General features: G+C 37.4%; 1 protein-coding gene and 1 pseudogene across 3 annotated transcripts in view; both read left to right on the top strand.

The window, feature by feature from the left end:
- Window positions 1-15,330, top strand: part of LOC125874178 (protein HESO1) — a 29,401-nt gene extending 14,071 nt beyond the window's left edge. For all 3 annotated transcript variants that reach the window (XM_049555024.1, XM_049555023.1, XM_049555025.1), the window contains exons 7-9: window positions 14,003-14,133; window positions 14,297-14,407; window positions 14,573-15,330. In XM_049555024.1, the coding sequence (XP_049410981.1) occupies window positions 14,003-14,133; window positions 14,297-14,407; window positions 14,573-15,046 (716 nt within the window). In that variant the 3' untranslated portion in view covers window positions 15,047-15,330. The remainder of the gene's footprint in view (window positions 1-14,002; window positions 14,134-14,296; window positions 14,408-14,572) is intronic.
- A 2,515-nt stretch (window positions 15,331-17,845) lies between these two features.
- Window positions 17,846-19,799, top strand: LOC125873716 (ubiquitin carboxyl-terminal hydrolase 6-like; annotated as a pseudogene).
- The last annotated feature ends 1,998 nt before the right edge of the window (window positions 19,800-21,797 follow it).

Raw genomic sequence — 21,797 nt, 5'->3', positions numbered from 1 at the left:
CTCCATAATAGACTGTCTGTTTCCAAATTAGTGCCTGGAAAGCCTTCTATCATATTCAGTAGTTCAATTACCCTTTTTATCTCCCAGTCATTTAACAACCTTCTAAATACCAAATTCCACCCTTGTTGAGAACACATCTCGCTGATTTTGCTATTCGGATGCATACTGATAGATTAAAGTCCAGGAAACAAACTTGAAGAGATCCTTGACCAATCCAGTCTTCTTTCCAGAATAAAACCTTATCCCCCTCCCAACTTTAACTTTTGTATTAACTTCTAGAGTCGGCCAAAAACTTCTGATAGTCCTCCAAACTCCCACTCCATAAGTGGTTGTTACTTAACACCATTGCCCTTCTTGGTTGAATTTGTGTTGTATAACCTCTTTCCATAGTGCATGCTCCTTTTGGTTGTACCTCCATAGCCACTTGCTTAACAGACTTTTGTTATGTAACATGAGCTTCCTTACTCCCAGACCCCATAATTCATCCCTTGTTGAACTTCTGCCCATTTTACGAAATTGAAACTGCTCGCAATTTTATTTCCTTGCCACAGGAAATTCCTTCTCAAAGCATCTAGAATTTTGACCACCTCACCAGGTATAGGGAAAAGGGACATCACATAAGTTGGTAAGGATTCTAGCACAGAGTTTATTAAAGTGACTCTGCCTCCCAATGAAAGGTATTGAGACTTCCAAAGTGCCAACTTCCTCTCAGTCTTCTCAATAATTCCATCCCAAATAGTAGTGGCTTTATGGTTTGCCCCTAATGGCATGCCTAGATAGACTGTTGGTAGCTTCTCTACCTTGCACCTCAAGATGTTTGCTAGTATTTGAATCTGTTGAACTTCTTTTATAGGACAGATACTGCTTTGCCTCTAGTTAACCTTGAGTTCAGAACAAGCCTCAAAAACTACCAGAATCACCCTTAAATAGTAGAACTGTTCCTGGTTTACTTCACAAAACACTATTGTATCATCAGCATGCAATAAATGTGTCAACTCCATACTCTAGTTTACCCCGTTTCTTATATTGAAGCCTCTGATCCAATTATTTTGCAACGCGTTTCTCATTAAACTGTCAAATCCCTCCATAGCTATAATAAAAAGGAATGGAGATTAAGGATCCCCCTGTCTAAGTCCTCTTTCTGTTGGAAAAAAACCTACGGGTTCTCCATTAACAAGGATGGAGAACCTGGTGGTTTTAATACAAAAGTCTATCCAACCGAGCCATCTATTTCCAAACCCCATTTGTATAAGAGTGTTGATCAGGAACTTCCAATTTAAATGGCCATAGGCTTTCTTAATATCCAACTTGCACATAACCCCCGGTACATCTCCTCTAATTCTAGGGTCAATACACTCACTAGCAATTAAAGCGGCATCCATTATCTGTCTTCCTTTAATGAAGGCCATCTGATGTTTGTTCACAAGCTTGCTTATCACCCTCTTCAATTTTTCTGCTAGAACCTTGGCTATGATTTTGTACACCCATGTGATAAAATTAATTGGTCTAAAATATCTCAAATCATTTGCCCCCATCTTCTTTGGAATCAAAGCTACAAAAGTAGCATTAAAACTTTTTCAAATTTCTGATGAGTGTGGAAAATGTGGAACGTTAACATTAAGTCCTCCTTTATAGTTTCCCAGAAAGTTTGAAAACAAATCATTGTGTAACCATCCGGACCAGGTGCCTTGTCTGCTGCACACATTTTGATCCCTTCTAACACCTCTTCCTCAACAAACCTTCTTGTAAGTCATTGTTGCTCCTCCATAGTAATAGTTTGAACATAAAAAATATTCAAATCTGGATGCCAACTTTCAGATTCTTTGTAAAGATTTTGATAGAAATCCACAATGGACCTCTTAATCCCCATAGAATCAGAGGACATTACCCCATCGATCATCAAAGAATCTATAATGTTGATTCTCTTACGCGCAGTGGCCATTCTGTGGAAATACTTTTTGTTCTTGTCACCCTCTTTGATCCACTGAATTCTGGATCTCTGTCTCCAATGGATTTCTTCATTTCTAGCCGTTTCTTCATACTCCATGGCCCATTGTGCTTTCATCATTAACTCATCATCAGTAAGAGGTCTGGCCTCTTGTATGTTTTCTAAACTTCCAATTTGCTCCAGAAGTTGATCCTTTCTAGCCCTCCAGTTACCTTTATTCTCCTTGCTCCATTCTTTGAGTTTTATTTTCAAAAGACTCAATTTTGTTGCTAACTTAAAGTCTGCTCTTCCTGTCACATTAAAAGAATTCCACCAGTCTTGTACTTTGGATTTGAACCTCTCCACATTCAGCGACCATTTTTCAAACTTGAAATATGATCTCTTGAAGACCTCATCCCCACATGACAACAAAATTGGATTATGGTCAGAACCCAAACTAGGCAAGGAACTCTGTCTGATTTGATTAAACAATTTGTCCCAAGGAAATGAATACATGAATCTGTCAATCCTTGATGCATTTCTATGATTTGACCCTCATCTCCAAGTGTAAGATCCCCCAAATAAAGGGGGGGGGGGGGTCTACTAGCTCTAGTTCATTGATACAGCTAGAGAAATCTGTCATTGAACCTGAAAGTCTGGTACAATTTGTCTTTTCTGAAGGGAATCTGGTAGTGTTGAAATCACCACAAACCCACCCAAGGTCCTTCACAAAAGCTGTTCATTGCACCTAATTCTTCTCATAACTCATTCCTTTCATTTCTATCACATGAAGCATATACTGCTGTAAGAAACCAAGTGAGATCTACATTAGTGCCACTCAACTTGCAGGTGATCATCTGATTTCCACTCTCCACCATCTCCCCCTTCCAAGACCTTTTATCCCACATAATAATTATACCCCCTTTACTACCTAATGCCTCCATCCAAATTTCCCCCATCCATCTATTATCCCCCCTAACTGTTGAATATGATCTCCTACTGCTCCCTTTAATTTTGGCTCCACCAAAACTATAATATCTGCTGCCCCTTGTTGTAATTTGCTCCTCACCAAATTTCTCTTGTTCTCCAGGTTAAGCCCCCTCACATTCCATGATAGGATATTGAGCTTCATTATAACTGAGTGATTAGTTTCCTCCCCCCTACTTTTTGATTCACTCCTTGGCTCCCTTTCTTTGATTTTACATCGAAAAACAAGTTCCTCAGTTCCTTAGGAACTCCCTGTTTTTCCCCCTTTTCTGTCAAAATCAAAACAGAATTCTCTTCTTTATTCCTCTTCTGGTCAATTTTCTGTGCATCCTTCGAAAGCAGTTCCAAATTCTTGACTGAGCCTAAGAATATTGCTCTGTACCCAGTGATTTGCCCTCTCTTCTGCTTCTTTACTACACCGAGAAGCATCACAATTAATAGGAGTTGGCTCCCCCAGTTGAACAATTTGTTGCATATCTCCCTGTTCTTCACTATCATTAATTTTATCATCTCTTCCCCCATTGTTGTTATCTAATATCTCTGCATGCTTTTGTTCTTCTCTTACTTCAATTTTTTTCCCCGAACTTGCTTCACTCTCTACCATAGCGTTTTCTTCTCTGATAATTGTTGGGCCGTTTTCTCCCTGTATTTTATTAAAGATCAGTTGTCCAGCTCTATCTGGGCTTGTACTTCTTTTCTAGGGCATAGTACCGTTGGGCTTGGACAAGAGGCCCAAATCTGATTTCAAATTTAAATGAGTCATGTGCAAGTCACATGTCTCATTAAATCTTTCCCCTCCAGCTGTCTTTCTCTTACAACCCACATGTTGTTTCCGACTAGAATCCCTTAATTGATGGGATTCTAGTACAGAATTACAGCTTGCACTTTGGATTATCCCATGGGTAAAACATTGTACTGGATTCAGCCTTGTTTCTTTTCCATTGGTTCCATAACCTGATTCCGGTGCTATTTCAAAACTGGGTTTGCACTCCACCCATATTGGAAAGTGGTAAGTAATTCTGTTACGTTCTATGGAGACCTCCTTGGGTATTTTCCTACCGTCGCTGGCCACCAGAATCCTTGCCCACTTCATGTGATTTTTTAGCTCTGTTTCTTCCACAGTTGCAATCCATCCTCCACAGACTTCTCCAATTTCTTGAAAGACTTTCTGAGACCACAAGTGCAGGGGAATGCCCACCACTCTGATCCAAGTTTCTTTGCATTTTAAAGAGTTTGGAATGCTTCCTATTAAAGGGTTCCACCATTCCAGATGGATGCTACAATTCTTCCATCTCCATTGCCTTTGTAAGGTTTGCTCCGCCATGTGTTTGTTTGGAAATTCAAACAGAAATGCGTTCCCATTAAGCTTGTAGATGTTGCCACCAAAAGCTTTCTTCCAGTTTGTTGAGGACCACCTTCTAATGTCAGCAAGTGTTGGCTTTTCCTTCAACTCCTCTCCGCAAGAACCAATTACACATCTCTTGAGTAGGCTATCTTCCTGATTGTCCATTCTATCAGTCACTTTTATGTTGCCATTCCTACTCTATATCTCAGCAGTACGGTGACTTTGTGACTGCCATTTACTCTCTCGTACAACTGCTGCAAAAGGGTACTTGACATCCGTCACTCTCGGAGGAGGTATCTGTACCTTTCTCCTCTGCCATTTAATGAACCTTTCTATATTTAATGCAATATCCAACCACCCAACATTCAATGTTATCTCTGGAATGATTAAGCTAGACATTCCCCCTCCATTTAATGAGATTATGCTTATAAATCTCCCATATTGATTGCTCTTTCTAGTGCAAAAAAGGTCTGACTCCTTTTCTGAAAATCTCCATCTCCTGATCTCCCTCTTTTGATCTTTCAATGCTTCTTCCATACAAAAGCATATCCATTCCATAGCTTTTCTGCTCACAGTGGACCTTCGCATCATCTTCCTACTCCTTTCCACCCATTCATACCATTCAGACTTGCCATTTTCCCACCTTGTGATATCAAATGACTTAAACCCTGCGTTGAAATAGATCTTATTGTCCTCCATGCTTAAAAATAGAGTTTCTGGTTGAGAGAAGTCCTCAAAAGGGGGGAAAAAGAGTAACCACAGAAGGTGATAAACTTAGGGAGGTGAGAGGTTTTCCGGTAAGGAGTGCCGGGAAAGTGTCAAGAAATGATGTTTCTCCCTCCTAGGAAGTAGGGGAGAGAAGATTTTTGGTTTTCATGCCTGAGAGCATATTACTACCCTCCCTCAGCTCAGTTAACTAACTCAAGTCAAAAACAACATAATGAAGCTACGAGAAGGTTCAAATGGGGAAATGGGTCCAAAAGAACAAAATGACCATACGGGTCAGTAGACTCGTTACAGGTACAAATTGTTAAATGAAAGGAGTGTAGAAACACAATAGACAACTTAAGTGGAAAAGTATTTCCAGGCTTTAAATAGACTCTCTACTCTTTTCTTTCGAGTATTTTAACAATGATACACATGATGACTTCATGAAGGCCAACATGTCTTTCTCCATTTTCAGTCATAAGTAGTTACTTTCCTTTTGATAACCAAGAATTTCTCGAAGGCCAATGAAACACGATTTGGAACTCAAATGGATAATATAATTGCTCTTGTACCCTCCTCTACTTAAATACCAGGCTTTGTTACGTGCACCTAGCCCACACTTCATTAGCACTGTTACTACTAGAGCGAACCCTGGAGGCAATCAGAAGTCGTAATTTAATTTCACTTTTTCCTTCTGACCTCAAACTGAAATGACTTTGTTTAATAAACATCATACTTATAGCTTGCAATGACTAGTACTTTTAATCTCATTCATATCTCCCAAATTTAATTTCAATTTTCAGAACCCATAGTTTGAGTCAATACCAATAATCTCATTCATATCTCCCAAAAGTTCATCTATTCTAGCCTGAGAAGTTGGAGGAGGTGCACTATTAGATTTTTTCATATGTTTATACTTGGCATAAATCAGTTAAGAAAAAAGCTTATGGTACAAGGTGAATTAACCGAGGAGTCTACAAGAATAGAAAGTGCCATTATCGACTTCTACCAAAAGTTGTATTCAGAGACCACTCCCACTCGTTGAGACCTACCGGCATGCTCAATAATTGTCCAACTCTTCTAGTGGAAGACAATGTAAGAATGCAAGAGAACTTCACTGAGGAGGAAGTCTTAAGGTGTTTGAAATTGTGTGCAGGAGATGAAGCTCCTGGTCCAGATGGTTTCTCCATGGTTTTCTTCATCAAGTGCTGAGAAATTGTGAAATAGGACATTATGAATGCCTTTCAGAACTTCCATGAGCAGGAAGTTTTTGAAAGAATCTCTCATCCCTAAGAAGAAAGGTGCTATGGAATAAAGAGATTATAGGCCTATTAGCTTGATAGAAAGCATCTACAAATTATTCTCCTAAGTGTTGACAGAGAGGCTGAAAAGAGTGATCTCCAATCTGGTGGATGTTTAGCAAATGGATTTCATCAAATGAAGACAAATCATGGTTGCAGTTTTAGTGGCAAATGAAGCAATAGACTCAAGAGTGCAACAAAATAAACCTGATATCCTATGCAAACTAGATATAGAAAAAGCATATGATCACGTAAACTGGAGTACTTGCTATGTATGCTGAAGAAGTTGGGCTTTGGGCAAAAATGGATACACTGGATCAGATTTTCTATATCCACTGTTAGTTATTCTGTGTTGATTAACGGATCACCTGTTGACTTCTTTAAGGCTCAAATGGGTCTCAGGCAAGGTGATTCTGTGTCTCCTTTCTTGTTTATCATTGCCATGGAAGGACTGAACACTATGTTCAAAAGTATGGATGGATAAAGGGTTTTGAGGTAACTAGTGGAGGGAATGATAGCCTAGAGGTGACTCATTTGCAATATACTGATGACACCCACATATTTTGTGATGCTCATAGAAACCAATTGAGACATCTCAGAATAATCCTAGTGCTCTTTGAAAGCATCTCAGAATAATCCTAGTGCTCTTTGAAAGCATCTCATGCCTTCACATAAATTGGGGTAAGAGCTTCCTTTATTCCCCACATGAACCTATTGGCATCTATTTTAGGAGGAGATGTAGGGTCTTTGCCAACCATTTATCTAGGAATGCCTTTGGGGGCCAAGTCAAAGTCTATTGAGATTTGGGATATTGTTAGTGAGAAATGTGAAAAGAAATTGGCAAGATGGAGGACCCAATACTTGTCAAGAGGAGGTAGACCGACTTTGATCAACTCAGTCTTTGATACACTTCCAACATACATGATGTCCTTGTTTCCCATTCCAACAGGGGTTATCAAGAGATTGGATAGAATTAGGAGGAACTTCCTATGGCATGGTGATAAAGAGAGGAAAGGCTACCATTTGGTCTAGTGGAACTCAGTCATTTGTGAAAAAAAATGGGGCGACTTGGGTATCAAGAACCTGGAAATTAAAAGTAAAGCTCTAATGTTGAAGTGGTTGTGGAAGTTCACCAAAGAAAACCACCTATTGTGGGAAGAGTGATTAAAGGCAAATATGATCAAGAGGATAGCCGGATGATCAAGGAGGTCAGTACTCCATATGGGGTCAGCCTATGGAGGTTTATGAGATCCCTCTGGAGTGAGTTGAAAACTCATCAAGAATCAAAGTGGCAAATGGAAACAAAACCATATTTTGGAAGGATAACTGGCATGAGGTTGGTATCATGGAACTGGTCTTTCCAGATATCTTCAACCTAGTCCTTCACCAACAAAAAACTAGAGCTGACATGTGGACATCTGATGGGTGGAGCTTGAATTTCAGAAGACATTTCAATGATTTGGAGGTTCAAAGAGTGGCTGATTTTGACCCTTCGGGGTGGCCCAGTTGTTTGGGCTTGGGACTTCCATGTTGGAGGTCTCAAGTTCGAAACTCCTTGCCAGCAAAAGCAAGGGGTTTGCCTAGTGCGGGTTACCTCTCTAATGTGGTTTGCGAGCTATTGCATAGGAGCGGGGGTTTTACCCTGTGTGCACCCAAAGGGTAGTGGCTACAGGTTTCCCTTGTCATAAAAAAAGAGAATGGCTGATTTCTTCAGCAAACTTGATAAATTTTCTGGAGTTCAAGCTGGTGAAGATCATTTATGGTGACAGGCCAACTCCAAAGGCATTTTTAAGGTCAATGTTGCCTACAAAATTATGAACCAGTCCAACCACTAGATAGCAAACTGGCCATGGAAGCAGATTTGGAGGATTAAAGTTCCCCACAAGGTATCAATTTTTGTATGGCCAGCAACGGAGGCCACTTTAACAGTGGACAACTTGATGAGCAGAGGTATTGTGCTCAAGATGCTAGCTGAGACAGTTAACCATTTATTTCTGCATTGTCCATACACAACTCATTTGTAGAGAATCATCCTAAACCTTAAGGGTATAGCATGGACAATGCTAGGAGATATAGCAGAGGCTCTTAACAGCTGGGAGGGAACATGTTCACATGCCAAGGATAGGAGTAGATGGAGAATTGTCCCAGCTTGTATCTCGTGGACAATTTGGAAGGAGAGGGATTCGAGATGTTTTCAGAGCTTAGAGAATGATGTGCAAAAGATCAAGTTGAACTTCATCTTACTACTATGTTTTTGGTGTAATCAGATTTACTCTAATGATACTGTGTCTATCATAGATGCTCAGATTCTTTATAGATAGAGAGGGAAGACACTAGAGTTGTCACAACCCAAGGTAGCCCCTAGATGTAACATGGCGTATAGGACCCCGAGAGGCCCCATACAAGCCACTTAGCATGCATCATACAAGATTATAGAAATCAAGATATTTAAAAGACAGTTTCAACATATAAAAGTTTTATAGAGAAAAGCGGAAGTCTAAACATTGTCTTAAAGCCATTTAGTACATAAGATTGATCGGGGCGTAGCCCGTACATCAAGTTCCAAAACTGAAACTAAAGACAAATGGAATCAAGCTCGGTCCTCGGAATATGAAGACTCACCAATCTTTAATCTTCTATATGAGATTTCTAGCCACTAAGGTGTGAATCGGTAAGGCCGGTCCCTACATTTGGGGAAAATGTAGGCAAGAGGATGCGTTAGTACAAAATATGTACCAAGTATGATAGTCATGCATAAAACATTTGAAAACATGCTTAAAAAGGGGATATCTTCATGGTATGCAAAGACCAAGCTAAAACGTGATATAAGAAGGCTTGAAGACATAAGTCATAAAACATGGTCAATGCAAATAGACATCATCTTAAATCACTTGTGAGATACTTCTTGAAGTAAGCTTAGTTCATTATTGTGGGAGATTTACCTTTAACCGACATATAAGACTATGTGAGCTATCAACACGGAATCTGGTGTCTACCCCACATGGGGTGTCCTACTTGCCAAGGTAAGACCATGAACTTCTAGCTAATGTGGATCCACTAGCTAATGTCTGTCTAAGACAATCATCCTATAGGGGTACATAGGTATGGGATAAAGAGATTGCAACTAGAAACTCGGCCTCTACTTACGTGAGAGCTCCCATCTCAATATCCTCTCGGTGCTAAGCGTAAATCCCACAGAATAGTCATTTTCTTAACTTGTTCTTATTATCCATGGAAGGGCACGTCATATTGCCAATCCAAGCTAAGTCATATGCCATCCATGGAAAGGCACAATTAAGTAACCAATCCAAGTTAGGTTTCATTAGAATAGCTCCTTAACTTTGATTCATTTTAGGTGAGAAGACCTTTCAATCTTAGAATCCTTTATGAGAAAAACCTTTCACATTCATGCATGAGGTAGTTATGTGAGCAGTCCTTTCACAACAATTAACCACAACGACAACATATATGCTTTTTACTCTCAAGCAATTTACATCATATCTCATCAATTCCATAAGAACATATATAATTTCATAATTCACCTTTCATAGTTCAAAACCCACTTTCAATTATCAATATCTAGAAAACATGGGTTAAGCATGGGTTCATGGGGATTCGTCTTAAAATCATGAGATTATATCAATTCATAAAATTACATAAACCAATTAAGTAAATCAACATTGAAAGGAACCCATGATATGAAAGAAAAACCCTAACTCAATTGGGGATTTCTAACTTTGTAATTTGGAGAATTTAGGAACTCCATGGAGGAAAGGGCTCCATGGATGAATACTATTATACCTCAATGCCAAGAGCTTGTCTTCAATGGTGGAATTGGAGGCTTGACTTGAAACCTAGGTTGACTCCTTCAAGCTTTCTAGAGAGAGAAATATTTTGGAGAGGAAGACTTGTTCTTCTTTTAGGAAATTGAGAGAATGATTTCAATTGGGGAAATTTGGGGTTAAAACACTTATATAGGACTTCTAGGAAGGGTAAAACGACATAGTGTTAGGGTAGAATAATTAGGAAAAGACCCAAATGCCCCTGACTTAAAGTTGACGCAACCACCGGACAGTGGCCTTCACGAGCCTTCAAGGACCTCCACGAGCCGTTGTGGCAGCTGTGGTCCTTGACCAGTGGCTTGGGTAGCGGCCCCCTATTGCCTTGCCCCTTCACGACCACCTTAACGGGTCGTTTGCCTCCTCATGACCCGTCTAGAGGTTCGTGGGAGGAGGCTAACTTTGGGGTAGGTTCTGCCTCCCCCACACGAGCATCATAACGATCCGTGCGCCTCCCCACGGGCCGTTTAGGCCCTCGTGGGAGGGGTCCCTGCTCAGCATGTCCTAGACGACTTGCCACGGGCCACCACATAGATCGTGGTCCCCTTCACAGCTCGTCTGGGGCTCCGTGGAGGGTCCATGGTCCAGGTGTTGGCCTGTGAGTTCTTCCCCATTTCCCCTTTTTAGGCCTTTCTCGAATTCGAGGTGTTACAAGAGCTCTATTGTAAATATGGTTTCAGTACTACCCAAGTACTGTTTTGATCCCTAACATGACACAAAGCTGCTGATTTCAAAAAAAAAAACACAATCATGCTAGTTCAAGAGGTGAGGTGGCTGGTCAATTTTAGAAATTTCTAAATTTTATAAATTTTTAAAATAAGTCCTTTGCACCTCGTAATTTTAAAGATGAGTTAAATATAAACTAAATAAATATAGGGAATTGGAAAAAAACATTTTTAAATTTCAAAATCATTTCTTCAACGGCGGGTTTATATTCATCTATTGCTTTATATACCTGGAAAATACAATTGAAATTCCACATATATACCATTTGTATAATAGTACAACAACAACAATAGTAGGATAACATATACCAAATAATCCTTTTGTGGCATAATAATTTTTTTCTAAAACTTTGGTAAGCTCATTAATTTCTTATGTTACGTCTTTGGCTTAACCTTAGTAGGAAGTACAAGAGGAGGTCGAGCTCCTGACCGAGATTGACTTTAAGTTGGAGCTTTTGTAACTGGACTAGTGGGTGTTTCATCTAATTTATCTTCTTCTTTCTCATTCTATTACCATAATCCCTAGATTGTTTATCCTATCATTTGCGATCTAGTTGCTCCTCCAAATTAATACTCTCTCCGTCCCATTTTATTTGAGGTACTTTGACTCGGCACGGAGTTTAAGAAAAAAAGGAAAACTTTTAAAACTTGTAATCCAAAATGAACGATAGAAATTTGTGTGGCTGTAAATCATTTCATTAAGGGTAAAATAGATATTTTATAGTCAAATTGTTACTTAATATAGAAATGTGTCATTCTTTTTGAGACTGACTAAAAAGGTAAGTAAGTCACATAAATTGGAACAAAGGGAGTATCAAAATTGATGGGTTTTTCCAAAAATAGGTTTAATCCACATGACTTTATCCTCTATACTTTTTCTAGTTTTAGCAGGAAAAAGATTACTAGAAGTCTAGAACTAGCACCTTTTGTTACTCTTTTCAGCAAAAGGTATGGTTATGCGTAATACCTATTTAGGAGCCATAATATAACAACAACATTATAACTAGTTTAAATGTGTAATCTCACAAGTGGGGTTTGGGCAGGGTGTTGCGTACGCAGCCTTAACCCAACCCTCCCTTGTGAAGGTAGAGAGATTGTTTCAGATAGAGCCATAATATAACAAATACAATAAAATTTAATACAAATAATAATTGAAATATCATAAATTAAAAACAAATAATTAAAGAAAGTAATAGATGGAACTAGTGTACCAAACGTCTGCACAAAAGCAAAAAACTATAGCCGTAAGCCATAAATAAATGTTGAAAGTTGGAGCTTGAAAATTTCTCCAAATATTTGCCCATTTCACACAAAGAAATTGAAAGCACTTAGTTGATTAACAAATTTAGAGAGAAAGAGAGAATTGAGAATATTGGAAAAAAATGAAGAATGATGGAGGGTATTTATAATTTAGAATTAGGGCCAAAGTGTAATTTGGTAAATTTGGGGGTTTAAAATAAAAACTTGAGGGGGTTGGGCCTGTTTTGGTCGTTTCCAACGACTATTTTTGCAAATCAGCTATCCTCCCCTCCCCCGCCCCTCCTCAATAATCATGTGTGCTACCGGGACAGTAATGGGTTTGGACCGGCTGAGATGCCGGGCCCAAACCCCAACACTGTTCCACCCCACCTAAACCCTAAACCCATCCCGCATCCTGATCTGGTACTAGGATGGACAAGCACTAGACCGGGCCGGTTCAGGATTTCCTGCCCCATTAACCACCCTTAGTTGGTTCATATTAATTTGACACGTTTCATTTTTGACATTCTGAAATGTTTGACACTTACATTTCTAAACAATATTCAAGAATTCAGATTCATAAAATTGTTTGTAGTTCTTACTTTGTAGTGATGTTTCATCTGTCAAATTGACTTTTCTACATTGCTTTTGTTACAAATGAACTTACACTCATTCTTAAGTAATGTACATAACCCATATATAGATAGCAAATTTGGAACGGTCTCTTCTATTTCTTTCTTTGGTTAGCTCATGATATACATGTAGTTATATTGCTTACCAATTTGAATAATACTACCAGTTATTCTGTCTATATTCTCTCTATTCCATGAACATGAGAGTCAATTCCATCTCTGTTTGGGCTCCTGGTTCATGCTCTAGTTGGGCCTGGGCGTGAAGAGGGTGTTAGAGTCTCACATTGGTTGGAAAATCGACCGATGGTTTATTTGGATGTGGATAATCCTCACCTCATTAGATAGCTTTTGAAATTGAGTTAGGCCCAAGTGTCATATCTTACAACTTTAATATTTTTCTTTTGCTATCACTAATATACTCCTGTTTCATTTTATCTGTCTTAGTTTGACTGCCCCTAGAGTTTAAGAAAGTATGGAAGACTTCTGAATCTTGTAGTCTAGATTGTTTATATTGTGACAAAATGTCCCTTGATTATTGTGGTCTTAAACATGTCAGGTGGGTAGTTGGAACTAAGGAGTCATTATCAATACAGAAAGTAATATTTTTATAGACAGACTAACAAGAAAAATATGACACATAAAGTGAAATAGAAGGGGCGATGTATAAGTAACAACATACCCAGTGAAATTCCACTAGGTGGGATTTGGTAAGGGTAGAGTGTATGCAAAACTTGCCACTACCTCGTGGAGGTAGATAGGTTGTTTCCGAAAGGGCAATGTATGAGTGAAAGTAGCATTTTAAATTGTTTCCAATCAGAATACCTTGGTATAAAATTAAAGCGGAGGGAGTAGCTCTTTAGGTACTTGAGTTACTTACTTTGATGATTTTGTGCTCCATAGACTACTCTGAGCAGAATTTTTCTGGGTTTCAAGGTCTGGGGGGTGTAGGACTCAACCTCAAAAGTAGACCTAAACTATGATCACACAAGGTTGCATGCCATGTTTCATAAAACATAATGATGGTAATGTAATGCTCACGAAGTATGAGGGGAGGACTAGTTTACAATTGCAATGGGTTGTCAGATGCTTGAGTGGCAACTGTTCTGGCTCATTTGTGGATACAAGTACCAGACTAAATTGGACAAGTAGGAAGTCCAAACACAAATTATTTGGTTTATACACAAAGACTGCTATGGCTGACTCACATGCCTTACTACACTACCTTTTCCCTATTCTCTGTTTTAGACTCAATTAACCGTGTCTAATTTTTAACTCGTCTATCTAATGTTGCTTTTGTAGGTGTTAGGGCTAGTGCAGAGAAATTCATTGAAGAAACATGTGCGATGAATATAAATCGACTTATGTCAAACAAGTCTCGAGCGATTAATAGGAGTTCTCTGTCTGAGCTTTTCATCTCATTCATTGCGAAGGTAGTAATTGGTTTAGGACTCTATTGTCTGTTGTGTTTGTCATATGATGTTGAACCTATTGACTGTTTTGATATTTTCTTTCTATGATTATTTATTACAATCCTGAAAATGATTATTTTTGTAACAGTGTTGTACGAAAATTAACTTCATTACTCTTATGTAGTTCTGCGACATCAGTTCAAGAGCCTCTGCTCAGGGAATTAGCCCATTTACTGGCCAGTGGGAAGACATTGTGAGCAACATGAGATGGCTGCCTAAAACATATACAATATTTGTAAATCTCTCTCTCTCTCTCTCTCTCTCTCTCTTATGCGCGCACACACATACCAAATACCCACACCCTTTTTCCCATCAAAGCTGCTGCAGGTCTATACCTTTTTTAATTTTTTATTATTATTATTATTATTATTTATTTTGACGTTCAAGTTACTGTGTCCAGGTTGAGGATCCCTTTGAGCAGCCACTTAATTCAGCAAGGGGTGTAAGCACTAAACAACTAACAAGAATAGAAGAAGCATTCAGGAGTACCCACTTTATGCTTTGTTCATCGAATCAAAATGAGAATGAAATTATTTCTACTCTTGTTAAGCCACATGTATCGAAGTTTGTGGCAAGAACATCTGGAAACCAAAATAACTACAGTAGAAATGGCCTTCGGCCACAATTGCAAGCACAGAGAGCTATAAAGCCACCATTTCAAGCACATCATCAGCGTCAGGCCCAGAGAGCTATACATCCACCATTACGAGCACAACATCAGCCTCAGGCACAGAGACCTATCAATTCCCCATTACAAGCTCATCAGCTTCAGGACAAAAGGATGAATAGGAATCAGAATTCAACGGCGCAGGGACCCACACAAGCTATTCGTGTTCAAACACAGACAGTATGGAGGCCAAAATCAGACAGATAGGGGTGTGAATTTGGACTTGTGCTGCTGAAACTAAGCATCCATTCAAGTGCTTTTACTTCTTTTTTTTGGGTGGTTATGGGGAGGTAATGATAGCTTGGGTCCGGTGAGACTATTGAGTCTATTTGCCAATTTCAGAGAAAGACAATTGTCCTCGAGGACATCCTATAAAATTGGAACGATATAGAGAAGAAAACACTTGATAATATATATTGCTATGTGCTGATGCAATGCATATATTCTCTTATAGGCACCTCCCCTCTTGGCATGTTTGAAATTATTATGGTAGTAGTCTGTTATACAATGATCAAATTGAAATGTATCAAGTAAGATTAAATCCAGCCATAGAATTATTGCAGGATATTTCACGACTTGTCCTAAACCGTAGGTAAATGTAGTCTAATTCAGTACCTTGTTCGCGATGCAACTAAGATCAATTTATTTTAACTTTAGCCTTAGGTTGAATAGCGATAGAGAAAGGAGATAAAAGTTCAGATTTGTGGATCATACAGTATGTTAGAAACACCACTGAAAAAGAGAGTTCATTGCAATTCAATATTTCTCCTATGACCTCTAAAATGAATGCCTCAGGACCCCTAAATTTATCAAAAAATTGTAGATCACATGATTTGTGGTTATACACAACCATCATCTTCTAATTAACAAATTACAAGACGAGTTCTTGTGGCTTTTTCCATAAATTGAGATGTGCATTATCCTAATGTTGGTCAACACAAACATGATAAATACTTTGTCCCTACAGATAAATCTAACTTCTGTACATCCTCGACAAGTGAACTTAGAAAGAGATGGTGACATTATAAACGCAATTGATGAAGTAGCTTTTGTGCCGGTTTATCTATATTGGTATTATACTTCCTCTATTTCGATTTGTTTGTCTGGTCATGACTTGAATACAGAGTTTAAAAAAGCAAATACTTTTAAATCTTGTGCTCTTAAACTAAAGATATGCATAATATACCAAATTTTGTGGTCTTCAACATGCCATGTGGAAAGTTAAAATTTAAGAGTTGCTAAAAAATGATCGAAACATTCTTTTTGAAACAGACTAAAAAGGAAAGTAAGACAAACAAATTGAAACAGAGTGAGCACTAGATCGAGGTGAGGAACAATGTATATTTTAGTATTGGGAACACAAATAAAGGAGACATGATTAAACTTAATATTAATATAATGTGCGAGAAAATAGTCAAAAGCCCCTCTAACCTATTGTCGGATTCTCAACTACACACTCATACTATACGGGGTCCTATCACCCCCTTGAACGGTTTAAAAATACTCCCTAATTGCTTATCTGGCAAAGTAAATGTATTTCACTCTCCTAGAGAGAGTGATCAGCAAAAATAAATATTACAAAAGTTTATTTTTAATTATTTTCATAAACATATGTATTTTTTTTTCTTATTTATTTTCTTTCTTCCCCAAAACAATATGGACCTCCACCATTCACCAACCTTAAGCAACCATCGTCGCAATCGAATTCACCATTGTTAGTTTCAAGCTCTAATGTAAAATACTTGCAAAATCAATTAAATCCACTAAAAATAAAATGTCAACCATCTTTAATCACCCCAAAAGACTTCAAATTAGATTTGAGAAAAATCAATTTGGGTTCACATAAATGTAATTGAGCCCCCAAAAGGCTATTATCATTTTCAAATCTCTTGATTATAAAATAAAATAAAATAAAAAAGCACAACACAGATTTGCAAGACGTTGCACTGAGCTATGAATGTGGCTAAATCATTCCAAGTCTAATTAAAGAAAAAGAAAGTCCTTTGATGCTCTGGGTGTTAGAATGTAGGTGAATTGAACCAAGAAAATGAAAGATTATGTTGGTTACAGTATTTGTAAAACACTCCCAAGCACACTATCGCAATCATTAACCCGAGCATCTTCTCCCAATTAAGTTCTTTTTTTTCTTTGGTGGTGAAATCAAATTGATTTGTGATGGCTTTGATGGTGGCTTGAATATTTCTTTTTCGAAGCTTTATTCTTAGGAAAAGATGGTGTTGGTGTATATGCATTTTATTATTAAAATAAAATACTAAGTGCATATGTTAGTGGGTATAAATTATGATAGAAGATGACTATTGGTTGTTGTAACTTATATGACCATTACTTCTTGTAACTCTCATGGTCATTAGTGTCTTGTAACTCATATGACCATTAGTTGTTGTAACACTCATGGTCATTAGTTTCTTGTAACTCATATGACCATTAGTTTCTTGTAACTCATGTAACATCTTCCCACATTGCTACCCCTCATTCCACCTATTGATTATATGGAAGACTTCTTCACCTATAAATAGTGGTGTTTCTCCCTTTGCGAAGTAGCCCAAGTAAGAAGTGAAATAATCTTAAAAAGATGAGAAGTGTGAAATAATATTTTAAAGTGTAGTAGTGAAAGAGAGTTGAGACATAGAAAAATATTCTAAGTCTTCAACTATATTCACTATATACAAGAGAGTATTTATATGTTGAAGGAAGATGTTCTTTTGTGGAGCTTTGGACTCTTCAACTAATCCAGAGTTGTTTGAGTTGTACGACGTTGTTGGGCTGTTGTATCATGGAGGGGACAAGTCAAGAGTATTATTGTTGGATCGGTGTAGATTATGCCGCATTGGGCTTGAATCTCCTTAAAGAGAACGAGATATCCGTGTCCCAGCCTAAAGATTTGTTTATTCATTTTTATCATTTTATTTTCAACTGTAATATTTTGTATTTGTGGTATATTACACCAACAGATGGTAAAGAAATTTTGAATAGGTGAAGAAGGTAATGGTAAAGGTGGGGGAGATTATAAAGGCAGAGGTAGAGGGGTGGGGGGAAGACCCTAATGCATTCACCAATGTTTTCCCCAAATCAATTTTTTGTAAAAAATTAGGGTTGAATAAATGGTTAGAGAGGAAAGAAAGAAGATGAAGGGGAAAAAAAACTAAAAAAATAATAATAATTAACTAGTTAAATACACGTGTCAAGTGTGTGTGTTTCACTACAAGGCACATATTTGGTTATGATGTTTTAAGAGGTTATATATTTTACTTTTAAAATGTTTAGGGAGGTAATAGGACCCCCGTAAAGTATGAATGTGTAGTTGAGAATCCAACCATAGATTAAGAGGCTTTTGGCCATTTTCTCTATAATATGCCTCATAGACCATAGTATGTTGAGTAAATAACTTAAAAGGTCACTCAACTTTGAAAAATTGTCTCATAAAGTCATTAAATTTATTTTGTATCAATAAAATCACTCAACTTAGATCTTTATATCAATAAGATCACCCAATTAAAGTTATTATTTAAAAAAATTGACATAGCAAAATAAATCATTTTTTATGCCATGTAAATATAAATTCCACAAATAAATAAAATTAAAGAAAACTCATTCAAAAAAAAGTTTATGAATAAACTTAATCCGTGAAATAATTTTATAATTTTATTATGTATTTACAATTTAAATGATGTTATTCTTGATGATATTATCCTTGACTTAATGACTCTAACAATCTTTTCATAAGATGTCAATTTTTTTAGGGCAAAATACAGAAATCACATACTTTTAAGGTAAAAATTGCAATTTATTCCTTAAAAGTTTATAATTACAGAAATTCCTCAAACGGATACAATAATATAAGCACTGATACATTAATCTGATGCGCGAGATACATTAATCGTTAAGTAAGATACATTACATTTTATACATGATACACTAATTTGATGCGCCAAATACATTAATTTGATGCACGAGATACACTAATCTGATGCGCGAAAATGAGAGATTTTGGAGATTTGTAAAACTTATAGGGAATAGTGATAATAAGTAAACTAAAATGTGGGATTTCTCTAATTTTTCCATACTTTTTTATACTGCAGCAATTGTGGAAGACTCTCTTCGGTATTGACTTTGATAACAGGATTCATTGTGCTGAAAGTGGTGAAGAAAGCACAGAAACAGAAACCGTCTATTCCCTTAAATGCCACATTTCGCAGGAAGTTAACCATTTGCACGAGGGTTTGAAACGTGGTCTGAAATCGGAACTGGAGAAGGCATCTCCTTCACTCGGAGGCAGTGCAGTTTATGTGAAAGACTCCCGAATCAATGGTTTGCCAAGATACTTGACCATTCAGTTTGTCCGTTTATTCTGGAAAAGGGAATCTAATCAGAAGGCAAAGATTTTACGGAAAGTGGATTACCCATTGTCATTGTATATGATCTTTGTTCAGATAACCTTCGCAAGAAACTGGAAGGTCCTCGCCAGGTTTTGAGGGACGCAGAAGGTAAGAAGGCTGGTTTAAAAACCAGTGCAAAAACTCCAGTCTCAACTGACAGCGACTCTAAAATGACCGAGGCTGAGGAATCATCTAGTGGAAGTGGAGAAGCATCTAAATCTACATCCCAAGAAGGTGTTCTGCCTGAGAAGGAGCACCAGTTGACTGGAATATATGATTTGGTGGCGGTGCTGACTCACAAGGGAAGAAGTGCCGACTCAGGGCATTATGTTGCCTGGGTCAAGCAAGAGAACGGAAAGTGGGTTCAATTCGATGATGACAATCCAATCCCGCAGCGAGAAGAGGACATCACTAAACTTTCAGGGGGTGGTGATTGGCATATGGCTTATATTTGCATGTACAAGGCCCGTGTTGTTCCCATATGATTTGAAGTCTTTGATTGGGTTGGTTTCACATATTGGACACTGATGTACTCGAGTTGGCCACATTATACATGATTATTCTGGTACTTTTACGTACATTTAGCATTGAGTTGCACTTGAACTGCCTTGGAAATTCAGCGGGAGAGCTTTTCAGACTTATTGAATGGTGGATTCAGGCAATATAGACTATTCCATCCGACTAAAAAAAATAAAAAACATTGCAGTTATTAAGCCAATTATTTGTAAGGACAATTTTTACGGGTCCTTTTTTTTTGGGTAGAAAAACATCCATTATAATATATTTTTAAATTTGAATATATAGTAACACCATAATATAATTTTCACTAATTAAGTTTATCCTTGAATTTTTTTTGATGAGTTTTCTTTGATCTTTTTTATTTGTAGAGTTCATATTACATAGCATAATAACAAATTATTTTGCTATGTTAATTTTTAATAATAAATTTAGTTGAGTAATATTATTGATATAAAAATCTAAGTTGAGTGATTTTATTGATATAAAAGTCTAAGTTGAGTGATTTTAGTGATACAAAATAAAGTTCAATGACTTTACTAGATACATTCTCAAAGTTGAGTGATCTTTTGAGATACTAACTCTAGTATGTTACATTCAATTTGCGGAATATTATCCCAGGAGCCTGCTAGAAAGGCTAAAAAAAGACATCGTAGTTGGTCACATATATGTATAAGATATGTTTGCATTGGCCTGAACGCTTAATTCTGGACTTGGTCAATAAAAGTAGATTTTTTCCACGTTGAAAAGAACAATCCAACAGATAGTAAAGAGAAGAATCTATCAGTTGCCCCCAAAAGAGAAGATAAAATAGCACATTAATTTGGAGATAAACTATTTGGATTGAGGAAAATCTAATTGTGTGGATTCTTTAGGCATAACTTTCTGTGAAGGACAAGGAAGATTTAAAAAAGATGGTATGAACAGACTTGAGAGATTTATTCTCACGGGATTTTCTTATATTGTTTGTATTGCTCTACCAATTACAACAATTATTCTCTTGTAAGTCTATGGAGTAGGGGTGAACATCGATGTTGGTTCGGGTTTTTTCAAAGAGAAAATTTTAGGAATAACAAACATAATAATCATATTAGTGTTCTATAACTACATTTTTGCTAATTGCGCTTGTCACGACCCAGGGGTACACCCTAGATGTAACATGGTGTGCAGGATCCCGAGAGGCCCCATACAAGCCACTTAGCATTCATAACATAAAAAAATAAAACAAAAGAGATAAAGACAACATTTCAAGTCCAAATCATTTTTATAAAAGTAAAGTGGAAGTTTTAAACACTTATATCATTAGCCATATAGTACAATAGAATGAAATTGGGTCTAGCCCATACATCATGTCCAAAACTGAAAGTAAGAAAGAAACAAAAACAATGAGAATCTGTCCTCGAAGCATGAGGACTCACCAAAGCTCGAGAATCTCGCAAATCAACCTCTATCCACGAAACTGAGAACCCTGACAGTCGGACCCTACATAGGGGAAATGTAGACAAGAGTATGTGTTAGTACAAAAAAATGTACCAAGTATGATAGCTATGTATAAAATATTTAAATCATGCTAAAGAGGGACATTTTCATAAGTATGCAATGATCAAGCTAAAACATGTATCTTGAGAGTTAGAAACCATAAGTCATAAAACCATGATCAATGCAATTGAACATCATCTTAAAACATACTTACGATACTTCCTTGAAGTAACCTTGGTTCATCATAACTTTGCTTATTTGTGGGAGATAGCCTTAACCGACATATAAGACCATGTGAGCTATCAACATGGAATTCGGTGTCTACCCCACACCGAAAAGGGGTGTCCTTCTTGCCAAGGAAGGACCATGAACTTCTAGCTATTGTGGATCAACTAGCTAATGTCTATCTAGACAATCATCCTATGGGGGCACATATCTAAGAGATAAGGAGATTGCTACTAGAAACTCGACCTCTACTAACATGAGAGCCTCCATTTCAGTATCCTCTCGTTGCTAAGCCTAATTCCCACAGAGTAGTCATTTTCTTAAGTTGTTCTTATTATCCA

The sequence above is a fragment of the Solanum stenotomum genome, chromosome 8 (assembly GCF_019186545.1).
Source record: "Solanum stenotomum isolate F172 chromosome 8, ASM1918654v1, whole genome shotgun sequence".
In the NCBI taxonomy this organism is placed as follows: Eukaryota; Viridiplantae; Streptophyta; class Magnoliopsida; order Solanales; family Solanaceae; genus Solanum; species Solanum stenotomum.
This window is presented reverse-complemented; position numbering and strand designations above follow the sequence as displayed.